General features: G+C 47.4%; 1 protein-coding gene across 1 annotated transcript in view; it reads right to left on the bottom strand.

The window, feature by feature from the left end:
• Window positions 1-4,718, bottom strand: part of ablim1a (actin binding LIM protein 1a) — a gene marked incomplete at both ends in the record, with an annotated part of 45,381 nt that extends 40,663 nt beyond the window's left edge. The window contains one exon of the mRNA XM_080529607.1: window positions 4,481-4,718. Coding sequence (XP_080385733.1) covers window positions 4,481-4,718 — 238 coding nt within the window. The remainder of the gene's footprint in view (window positions 1-4,480) is intronic.
• Window positions 4,719-12,500: the final 7,782 nt, after the last annotated feature.

Genomic DNA, 12,500 nt, shown 5'->3' with positions numbered 1-12,500 from the left:
TGTATCATTATGGCACAACACTTATTTGCCACAGAGTGGTAGTACTGTGTGTACTGCCAAGAAGATCTGGTGGATATTATTGGTATTATACATGTTGTCCCAACACATGTTACGTGTAGAGAGGTTTGTGTTATTACACAAATATAAAACCACTCCGCCATTGCTATGAATTTACAAAACAATACTACTACTACTACCACTACTACTACTACTACTACTACTACTACTACTACTACTACTACTACTACTACTACTACTACTACTACTACTACTACTACTACTACTACTGCTACTACTACTATTATTACTACTATTACTACTACTACTACTACTACTACTACTACTACTACTACTACTACTACTACTACTACTACTACTACTACTACTGCTACTACTACTACTACTACTACTACTACTGCTACTACTACTACTACTACTACTACTACTACTGCTACTACTACTACTACTACTACTACTACTACTACTACTACTACTACTGCTGCTACTACTACTACTACTACTACTACTACTACTACTACTACTGCTACTACTACTATTATTACTACTATTACTACTACTACTACTACTACTACTACTACTACTACTACTGCTACTGCTACTGCTACTACTACTACTACTACTACTACTACTACTACTACTACTACTGCTACTACTACTATTATTACTACTATTACTACTACTACTACTACTGCTACTACTACTACTACTACTACTACTACTACTACTACTGCTACTACTACTATTATTACTACTACTACTACTACTACTACTACTACTACTACTACTACTACTACTACTACTACTACTACTGCTACTACTACTACTACTACTACTACTACTACTACTACTACTGCTACTACTACTACTACTACTAATAATAATAATAATAATAATAATAATAATAATAATAATAACTTTTATTTGTATAGCACTTTTCCTGCAAACGTTGCAGCTCAAAGTGCTTTAATCATTATATAATCATAATTAAATTATTTGGTCATTTAAAGGCTATATTAAAAAGATGCGTTTTTAGTCTTGACTTGAACATATTTGCTATATGTAATATTCATATTTAATACATAACAGCGAGTTACAATATCGTTACTGGAGTAATTTGCTGCACAGGTGTAGGTATGACCAAAGAAACAATACACAACAGTTTATGTTTGATGTTTAGTTTTCTACTAAGAAAGAAAACACTACACAGCTAACCATAGGACAGTGTCAACATACATCTCCCTCTCTGGAGTAGCAGTCATATACCTCATCATATTAACTCTTAATAGACTGTGAGGCAGTGGTTCTCAAACCTCTCCTCGGGGACCCCCAGCCGCTCCACATATTTGATCTGTTCCACCACCAGCAGCACAGCTGATTCAACTAATCAAGTACAAATCCTAATTGCTTTGTACTTGATTAGTTGAATCAGGTGTGCTGGTGGTGGTGGAACAGATCAAATAATATGTGAAGAGGTTGCGGGTCCCCGAGGAGAGGTTTGAGAACCACTGGTGTAAGGTGTGGTGGGTTCATCTGGGAACACGGGTGAGGCTTGTCGTGACCTCGCCTAATCCTTTAAATTATCCTCCTGTGGATCCTTTGAGATCCAATTACAGACATCACGATACAACAGTTATAATAGCTGACCCCAGGGATCACACACACAGCCACCATGGACCGTAGAAATGACAAAACACTAAATGACAAAAAAACATGCAATGATATTACCATTACTTTTGTCATCTTAGATTTTTAGAACATTACATTTACATTTTTGGTATTTAGCAGACGCCTTATTCCAAAGCGACTTACAATCGATACATATGTTACGGTACATGTGGGAATACGGTACATGTGGGAAAACTAGGGTTAGGGTTAGGTGCTACGTCGACTTGGTACATGCTGGCATGTCTAACCCCAACCCTAATCCTAACCCTAACCCTAACCCTACCCCTAACCCTAACCCTAACCCTAACCGTAGCACCCTAGCACCTAACCCAAACCCTAGTTTTCCCACATGTACCGTATTCCCACATGTACCATAACACATAGATGTATCCCTAATTGTAAAAAATAATAATAAGTGTATTGTGTCAACAGGCACCCTGACCTACAGTATCAAAGGCTGGGAAAGTAACCAATATTGAGAGATCAAAGACCACTAGATCCAATCCAATGTCAGCAGACGGGGGTAGAGAAGATAGGATTGGACAGCGATCCACCACTAATACCAATTAAGCATCACACAGCAACAGCGCTTCCAAGTGCTTACCGTCCTGTGGCTGAGAGCAATAGGCATTAGCAAGCAGCCTGCCATACTTTTCTATTGCAGGACTCAACAATAATATTAATTATAGCTATTACAGCGTCCCTGATTGAATCTATGAATCTGCCGCAGAGTCAACTGTGCCATCTGCTGGATGGTCTAACACACACAGTTGTCATTTGCTCATAAGTCACATAAGGCATAATAATCTCGCGAATCTCCTTACTTACTCAGCCAGGTACAAGATAGGTTGCATAAGATGTTTCACTTCACTACAGATTTCGGGAATGTTTTTGGGATGTTAGATCATATTTAGATTGCAAGGCCTCTGTATTGAGGGACTTTAGAGTATTCAGAGGATGATTACAAGGTAGCAAAAACAGTGATATAGCCTCTTGTTATTATGTCACCATGAGACACACATGAGGTAACCTACAGTAGGTATGTTCCCCTCCAAATCCATGAATATCCGGTGACAGTATTCTGCCAAAAGCAGTTCTTGGTCATCAAAGCCTATTATCCATGGATGAGGGGTGATCTTTTGGTTTACTGATAGATTATCTCAGTGTCTGACTATCCCTCACCATCCCGTTCCGTACTGTATAAACCCCTCACCTTAAAGGATGAGGCTGAGGGAATGTCATCATTCAAACCATAAATGTAAATATCACATTTCTAGAGAGTCATAAAATAGAAAAAAGCATAGAATACGATGAAAAACAGGAAAGGTAGGCTGCAGTATTGCATGCAGAATTGTATAAGCAATAAGTCAACTGACCTAATCCTACCCTAATAATAACCATCAGCAAGCATAGCACAGGTAGTGGTCGAGCTGTGTCCAACGAAACAATTTCATTCATAGATCTTTTTTTCCCCGTACATTTACAATTGTTACATTTACAATTACGAATTACTAATTACAGGGACATTCCCCATGGAGTAACTGAGGGCTAAGTTGTGTTACACAATACCACGAGAAGGTCCAATAATCACTCTCCCTTTCCAAATGAACTGAATGAATGAATGGTCTTTATTGTCATTGCTACAGTACAGGTACCAAACAACGACATTTGGGAGGGGTGGCTCTCCTGGTGCTAGGAAAGAAAAAAAAAACAACTAAAAAAACAAGAAGGGAAAGGAGCTGGTTTACATAAATAAAGGCTATGTACACTATCCACTATACTATACTGTACAGATAAGACGACTAGGGTTGTCATATTGCACATAGTGTTATTGCACATTCATTTAAAGTGTCGCAGTTTGCTCAGTGTTTGCAAATGAACTCAGTGTAATCATAAGTAAGTAATAGCACGGATCAAATGTAGTGAGTATTAGACTGTGTCAGATATTCTCAACAAAGAATCATCTATCAATTCCAATGGAATCATGATCGTCAGATTGATATTATTACAATAACCAAAACAGTGTGAATTAGTGATTCAGTGATTCACAATGAAGGGCCTCCCTGTCCCCTGAAGCCATGTCTCCTCTAATATAACGTAGTATACAACTATGATTACCTTTCATTAAAACAGGCAGTGTTGGCAATTGTTGTGTGTGATAGTGAGTAAGCATTTACACAACACACACACACACACACTCTCACAGACGCACACAGACACACCTACACACACACACACACACACACACACACACACGCGCGCACACACACACACACACACACACACACACACACACACACACACAGAAAGCCAGAGCTTCAATGGCTGAAGTGGCATAATTACTCACTTTCATCCAATTAAAATAAAGTCATCTGTGCAGCTTCACATCAATTCACTTTCATAATCTGCTTCAGGGTGTCACAAACAGCCACCAAACTGCATTATCTGAGTGCAGTGGGTAGGCCGCACTAATGTAAACCGTAGCACTCAATTCTTATATCAAACATTGCAAAAAGTATGTCAATTAAGTTTTATAACATTGCAAAGTTAGAGGTTTTTGTGAAAACCTCTTGTTGAAGAAATCGATTATTGCATTTTTCAGGAAAGCCTTTGATAAGGCGTTAATCGAACGATCTGGGCAAGGCAGTTGAGTATCTAACAGTAGATAAGGATGGATGGATGAAGAGAAGGATGGATGAAGAGATGGATGGATAAGAAGACGGAGAAAGACAACAAAAAAACATAGACAGAAAGAAACACAGAACCCTTACGTCTGCGTGCCTCATAGCCATACCTGCCGCCAGGTCAGAGAGCCTCTCACTGAGGTAGTAGTCGTTGGGGTTGAGGTAAGGCAGCCGCTCTGACATGTACTGTTTGGGAACGAGGTACAGCACCTGAGCCACGCTCCCGTCCTCTATGATGGACATACGCTTGACAGAGCTCCGGTGTTTCACGCGGGAGCGGTCCACCGTATGGGTGCGGCTGGAGCTACACAGCTTACCCAGGCTACTGAGGGTGGGCAGGGAAGGCATGGTGCCCAGAGTCTCCCTCCCTTCTCACAGAGCAGCAGGGTGAGACACTGCAGTCACTCCCCAGTCCTGATATAGCGCCACCAAGCTCTCGACCTGCCAGATAGAACTTCAAGAAGTTCGAACTTCGTCTAGTAGTACAGAGATCTTCTTCGAAAGAAGTGAGACAGATATTTCAGAGCTCCTGTAAGAATGCCATTCAACATTCACCATCATCGAGTAAAAACATCCGGTAAAAACATCCCGTTTTTTTTACAGAGAGTATACGATGTTCAGTACTTCTGCTGAATATCTTTCAAGTGGAGATTTCAGACTTCAAACTCCGGCAGGGATTTAACTCCTCAAGAATGGACTGTGGGTGAGGTAGGTGTTCGTTTTAGGTTTCAGGTGGTGACAGACAGCAAACAGCAGACAGACAGAGAGCACAGAGCGTGGGACCTCAGGTACAACAGGACACAGAGCACGGGGAAAGAAGCTTAAGGTGTGGATGTCCTCAACTAGGCCTGTTCAGTAAGGTTCTTGGTTCGTGCCTTAAGCAGCTTAAAGCTGACGTAGTCGTCGTGATTATCTTCTGGCTGGGGTTAGGCAGCTCGATATGAGACTGTCACAACAACTGATGGAGTCTTCCTACCTGAAGGGAGTTCTGGGACAGTGAGTGTTATTAAAAAGAGACTTGCCACTGGCGGTAATGAACTTGGAATGGGGGTCTTTGTTTCTATGTTTTGGTCTTTTTTCAGATGTGCTTCATAGCTCATCCATGGCTAAGCCAGCCATGTCCAATTAAGATTTAATTTGATTTAATATATCAATTAAACACTGTTTCTAAAGCCCATCTATTACATGTCAGAGTAAACAACATTAAACAAATAACAATGATCTAACATAACCCACCATGCTTAGATTCTCAGTCAAGTTTGAGTCACAGAATAGGATCTGCAAAAGACCAGTATACAGGATCAAGCAAGAGACTAAACTAGGACATGAATATGAATAGGACATGAATATGTGAATGTGGTTCTTGAAAGAAACATAGCGATTTCTAGTTCTTACCACATTGTAATAAAACTCTCATTATAGTATATTACCAATGATATCCATGTCATACACATCTTTTTAAAAAAATTGTCACAACAAACAAGGTCACACTGATTCACAATTGCATTAGGCGTAATTTGAAAAATGTTCCAAATGAAAACGTAACACTAGAACAGCCGTGCCTTTTTTACCTACTATTAGAGAGATAATGGTAAGCTGCTTCTTACACACAAAGACCACTAGTTGGTCCGCGAGTAAATTAGCCTGCCTCCTACACAGAGAAACTGCAAAATAGCTTTATACTGACTTATCCTGATGTGATTTTGAAAATGTAAGGATACTGGGTGGTAGAATGCACATATCTAGGAAAAGGAGGGTCCTTGATCGGCTCTTCTAGTGTTAAGCAGCATTAAAGTGAGACCACTAGAATACTATAGAATACACGTCACCTTTACGGCATGTACACCAGATGAAAACACGTCAGGAGGGATGGTGTGAACTGTGTTGAGCAAGATTGCTAACATTGCTAACACCTTATATTGACACCAAAAACAAGTGTAAATCTGTACACCAGGATGTGTATGATGACATGGCAGAAATGGCTTCTCAACGTACAGGGCTTGGCCTGTGTTTCAAAGGGAAGGTGTTTCTCCTACGTCACAGCTCCATGGATGCAACACACCGCTAGTGCTCAGCTGAGCCCTGCTGCTAACTGCTATGATGCCTTTTTCATCCTTTCATCTATTTCTCTACCTACCACAAGTGCACCTTAATTCCCTGCACGTCCATTGTAGCAGCGGAACACAACAAACGTAAAAAGGATGAACGTGCGATAGAGGATGTGAGCTACGTAGCTAGAGGACACACACGCAGGCTAATGACAGAGGCTGAGTTTTTAGAGGACATGCTAAAACTGCTGCAGAGGGGCACAGCCCCACACACCCCTGCTCATCTGATCTATCTGTGGACGCAGCTACACACACCCTGTTATCACAGCTCACTCACTCACTCACTCACTCACACACACAATAATAAACACACTCTTGTGAGAGAGAGAGACACACTCGCACGAACACAAACCATGACTAGACACAAAAGACATCGGTTCTCCGTCGACGTCACAGTCACAGAAGAATAGTCTTATACGTCTCTCTGGTCGTCTGTCTATTTCAGACCACGTCCTACGTCCTACGGGACAGACACACTCCCCTCTCTCTCTCTCTCTCTCTCTCTCTTACCGTCCAGTCCGAAGCAGGAGGTGATTTTCTGAGCGTAGTTGCAAATCCCATCGTAGGGAGGTTGCTGCTTCACCATGCTCCTCTCCCCCATCTCTACACACACTCACACACTCACACACACAACCACACAGCGGTCCTTGTCCCGGCAAGCTCTTTCATTCCTTCCCCCTTCCTCTCATCAATAATTCAACCTTAGGCACGGACACACACACGCACACACACGCACGTGCACGTGTGCACACACACACACAGAAAAGTGCTGAGGCAGAGATTCCTGGTGTTGAGAGTGAGCAGCCCCACTCCAGTGGTCAGACCAGGGGAAGGCAGCAGATTGGGTTACTGCAGTGTGATGCTGCCTGCCTCCCTTCCCCTCCGGCGCCCAGCAGGACAGACTGCTGCAGTACCGCCGCTGGCCCTGCCCAGAGAGGAAGGCCTCTGCTCTGGACGAGGGCTGCAGAACCTGAGCTGAAGACACGGACAGGAAGGTAGTTTGGTCCCTAAACATCGTCCACTGGACTGAAACCTCTCCACAGGCCCACAGTACGGAGCCCACGCTGAACCACTGGAAACACAAGCACTTTATAGTCTCTACAGAGTGTCTTTAACTAGTGTACGTCAGGAAAATTACATCCACCTCTGTTAATGGATGAGATGTACCACAAAAGTGAGCTTGATGAAGTGACAGAAAATCTAAAAGAGGGGGCGCTTAGGCGGTGTATCGGACTAAGCGTTGACCATGTAACCGCAGGGTTCCCGGTTCGATTCTGGTCGCGGACATGTCCTGCATGTCATCCCTTCTCTCTCTCTCTCTCTCACCCATAAATATGAGTGGGACTGCCCCACTCAGAAAAAAAATCTAAAAGAATAACCTTGGTCCATGCTTACTCCCTGCTTACCGCAAATAGCGTACATGTTGTGTGCTCGGTGTGGGTTATAGGGGCACATACGAGTGGACTATACTCCCCAAACTAAACGATACACTATATATCAGGGTCATGTATAACGTGGGGAGGACCTCTGGTAGGGGATGTAACACATCATACAAACCAAAGGAAAGGTTTCAAAAGACCAAAATGAAACAAAAGCAGTACCACTCACAACCAAAGTTACAGTAAAGCATATTTGGGGAATTTAATTCTGTCAAAAAAGGGAAAGAAAATGACAACATTCTAAAGGGGGTGGTAAAGAACTAGGCCTATGGAGGCATATGAGGGTATACCAAAGTGGGGGCTAATTGCTAATTTAGCGATAATGCTAACTGTAGGTGAAACACTGCCAAGGTAAAGCCTGAAAACAGGAGGGAGGTCTGGGACAAATGGGACTGCTAAGCTAAGAGGACAAGGCAGATGCCAAATGGACTTTTAAGTGGGGGATTGATGATGAATGGATAGTGGATGCTGAGTGAGGGTGGGGAGGATGCCAAATGGAATTTGGAATATTATGCTTTATGATGTCACAACACAAGCCCTGAGATGTAACCATTCATATCCTTGGAATCAAACCATTCTCTTGAGATAATATCATTGTTTAAAAAAACATATAAATGTTGTTTATGTAATCTGCAATAATCAATCCTGTCGTTTGAAAGGCCCTGTGCAAGCCTCTTCCAAGGTTTCATTGATAATGATTGACTGGTGGCTCGGGCATTAAGCTAAGATTAACGCTGATCGCATGTGAGCACCACTGGGGGACTGTGAAAGGGTTGACACAGCAGAGCCATCGATCCCTAATGCCGTAGCAGGACATATGTTCTGTGCGTGCACTTGTGGAGATCAAAGAGGAACTACAACAGAGTCAGCTATTCTAGAAACCTTGAGGGAGTCAGGGCCAGGGTTCTATGTTGATATGCATCTATATTGTGTATATATATATATGTACCGTATTCCCACCGTAATATATGTACCGTATTCCCACATATTCCCACATGTACCGTAACATATATATATATATATATATATGGAATACGGTACATGTGGGAAAACTAGGGTTAGGGTTAGGTGCTACGTCGACTTGGTACATGCTGGCATGTCTAACCCCAACCCTAATCCTAACCCTAACCCTAACCGTAGCACCCTAGCACCTAACCCTAACCCTAGTTTTCCCACATGTACCGTATTCCCACATGTACCGTAACATATACTGTATATATGTAATCGATTTTTAAAAATATATATATTGTAGTGCCGGAGGAAAAAGGAAAGACGTAGGCAACGTAATGATAACTGTTTAATCAAAATAACAACTTGTACTCTCAGTACAGGACCAGAAAATAGATCACCAAAACTGTCGTGTCTAAACAGGAAGTTGCAACCTTAATAATCCTCCCCTCTGCCCCTAGTGCCAGAACTGGTTCCCTCCCACTACACAACCAACAGTAAGAGGAGAACATGAACCCATAATGTAGTCACTACACCAGCCCCCCCAGTGTTCACCTCAATATTGGAAATCCTCACGGCGAGGAGGGCGTATGGCCCGGCCCCTACGATCGTAGGTAAAGTCAGGAGGTGCGGGAGGAGGTGTGACATCGCCCATCACGTCCTCCTGCAGGGAAGGACGGGGGGCAGTGACGACCGGGGGCTCGCGAGCTGCGGGGGGTTGTCGGGGTCGGAGGGGGGAATGGCCAGGGCGCGGCAGGGGAGGTAGGACTGGAGGCCGGCCTCTGCGCGGTGGCAGGGCCAAGTCCAGGGGCAGTTCAAGGTCCAAGTGGGCCGGTTTGAGGCGATCAACGGACACACACTCAGGCCTACCCCCCATGTCAACCATGAAGTTCTTGGCTCCGGCCTCGATGACACGGAAAGGCCCGTCATAAGGAGGACGTAGTGGAGTCCTGTGGCCATCATGACGAATGAAAACGAACCTCGCTGAGTGCAGCTCCGGGGGCACCCTCGAAGTAGGGACACCATGCTGCGTAGTCGGGACCGGGACGAAGGTCCTGGCGCTGTCCAGCAGGGAGGCGCGCTGAGCGGCGGCGGACCAGGGCTCCGTTGACTTGGGAATGAAGTCACCGGGGACCCGCAGCGGCTGTCCAAACACCAGCTCAGCGGACGACGACTGGAGGTCCTCCTTAGGCGCTGTCCTGAGCCCCAGCATGACCCACGGCAGCTTGTCAAGCCAGTCGCTGTCCGTGAGGCTGGCTCGAAGGGCGGCCTTCATGGATCGATGGAAACGCTCACAGAGCCCGTTCGCCTGCGGGTGATAGGCGGTTGTGCGGTGGAGCTTGACCCCCAGATTCTCCGCCACCGCTGCCCACAGCTCTGAAGTAAACTGTGAGCCACGGTCAGAGGAGAGATCAGCAGGGGTGCCGTAGCGGGAGACCCACACCGCGATGAACGCCCGGGCCAGGTCGGGGGCTGTCGTTGAGGAGAGCGGAACTGCCTCCGGCCAGCGAGTCGTCCTGTCCACCATGGTAAAGAGATAGGTGTATCCGTGCGAGGGGGGCAGCGGCCCTACCAGGTCCACGTTTACATGATCGAACCTCCGCTCAGGCACAGAGAACTGCTCCAGGGGGGCCTTGACGTGTCGATGCACCTTGGCGCGCTGGCAGGCGATGCACGTGTCTCGCCTCGAAGGCGGGGCGCCTCCAGTTGGCGGGGACCACCGGTCGTGGCTGACCCATGGAGACGTCGCACAGGAGCGTGGCCCCTGCGTCACCGAAAACCACCTCTTCTAGGCGCAGTCCTGTGTCCGACAACTTGAGAGCCTGGACGGCGGGGTCGGCGGCCTGGTCTGCAGCCATGCGCGCGTAGTCCAAACCCAGTTGGACCGCACCAACCACCGCCCTGGAGAGACAATCCGCGACCTGGTTGGACTTCCCAGCAACGTGCTGGATGTCTGTGGTGAACTCGGATATGTAGGCGAGCTGGCGCTGTTGGCGGTCGGACCACGGCTCCGCCACCTTGGACATGGCGTGCGTGAGTGGCTTGTGGTCCACGTAGGCCGTAAACTCGCGGCCCTCCAGTAAAAAACGGAAGTGTCTGACAGCAAGCCACAGCCCGAGGAGCTCCCTGTCGAATGTGCTGTACCTTTGCTCTCTGGGAGACAGCTGGCGGCTGAAGAATGCAAGAGGCTGCCAGGCGTCCCCAACCCACTGTTCGTACACCGCTCCCACAGCAAAGTCAGAGGCGTCCGTGGTGAGAGCAGTGGGTGCCGAGGGCGAGGGGTGGGCCAACATGGCAGCGCGGGCCAGGGCCGCCTTGGTGTCCTGAAAGGCTTTGACACGCTCCGCCGTCCAGTCCACCGGCTGCTTCAGAGTCTTGCCCTTCTGGGCATCGTACAGAGGCCGCAGGATGTGAGCGATGTGGTGGAGGAAGCGATAGTAGAAGGTTACCATCCCGATGAACCCCTTGAGCTCGCTGATTGTGCTGGGGCGCGGGAAAGCAGCGACAGCTTCCACCTTCGAGGGGAGGGGGGTCACCCCCTCTGCGGAGACCCGGTGCCCGAGAAAGTCGATGGTGTTCCGTCCGAACTCACACTTCGCCGGATTGACAATCAGCCCATGTTGGCTGAGCCGTGTGAAAAGGGCCCGGAGGTGGGACAGGTGCTCCTCCTCCGTGGTGCTTGCGACGAGGATGTCATCCAAGTAGACGAAGAGGAATGGTAGGTCCCGGAGCACCGAGTGCATGAGGCGTTGGAAGGTCTGCGCCGCGTTCTTCAGGCCGAACGGCATCCGCAGAAACTCGAAGAGTCCAAATGGCGTGATTACGGCCGTCTTAGGGACGTCCTCGGGGTGCACCGGCACCTGATGGTACCCCCGTACCAGGTCCACTTTGGAGAAGAAGCGTTTGCCTGCCAGGTTCGCTGAAAAGTCCTGGACATGTGGGACCGGGTAGCGGTCAGGCTTGGACGCGTCGTTGAGGCGGCGGTAGTCCCCACATGGGCGCCACCCGCCGTCTGACTTAGGGACGATGTGCAGGGGAGACGCCCAGGGGCTGCTCGAGCGCCGAACGATGCCCACCTGCTCCATATGCGCAAACTCCGCCCTGGCGATGGCCAGCTTCTCCGGGTTGAGGCGCCTGGCCCTGGCGTGGAGGGGAGGCCCCTCGGTCTCGATGTGGTGCTCCACTCCGTGTTTCACCGTGGGCGCGGAGAAGGTGGGCTTGGTAAGGTCGGGGAATTCGGCGAGCAGCCGAAGGTACTGGTCACTTTCGGCGAGCGTATTGGACCACCCGCTGTAGACCGCCTCCCCCTGCGTACAGGCGAAGGAAGCGAAAGTCTGTGAGTTGACCAGGCGCCTGTTCCCCACGTCCACCAACAGGTTGTGGGCGCACAGAAAATCCGCACCAAGGAGGGGAAATGTGACAGCCGCTATGACAAAATCCCACGAAAAGCATTGCCCTCCGAAGCACACGTCCACCGCCCTAGTGCCATAAGAGCAGATAGGTGTGCCGTCCGCGCCTGCCAACTGCGGACCACGCTCCTCCTTCGCCACATCCGATCTCTCTGCCGGAATGATGCTCCACTGGGCACCTGTGTCACAAAGGAAACTGCGACCAGAGGCGGTGTCTTGTATGAA

The sequence above is a fragment of the Nansenia antarctica genome (genome assembly GCF_963989245.1).
Source record: "Nansenia antarctica genome assembly, chromosome: 1".
NCBI classification, from domain to species: domain Eukaryota; kingdom Metazoa; phylum Chordata; class Actinopteri; order Argentiniformes; family Microstomatidae; genus Nansenia; species Nansenia antarctica.
The sequence above is the reverse complement of the archived record's forward strand: the minus strand, read 5'-3'. Positions and strand labels throughout refer to the sequence as shown.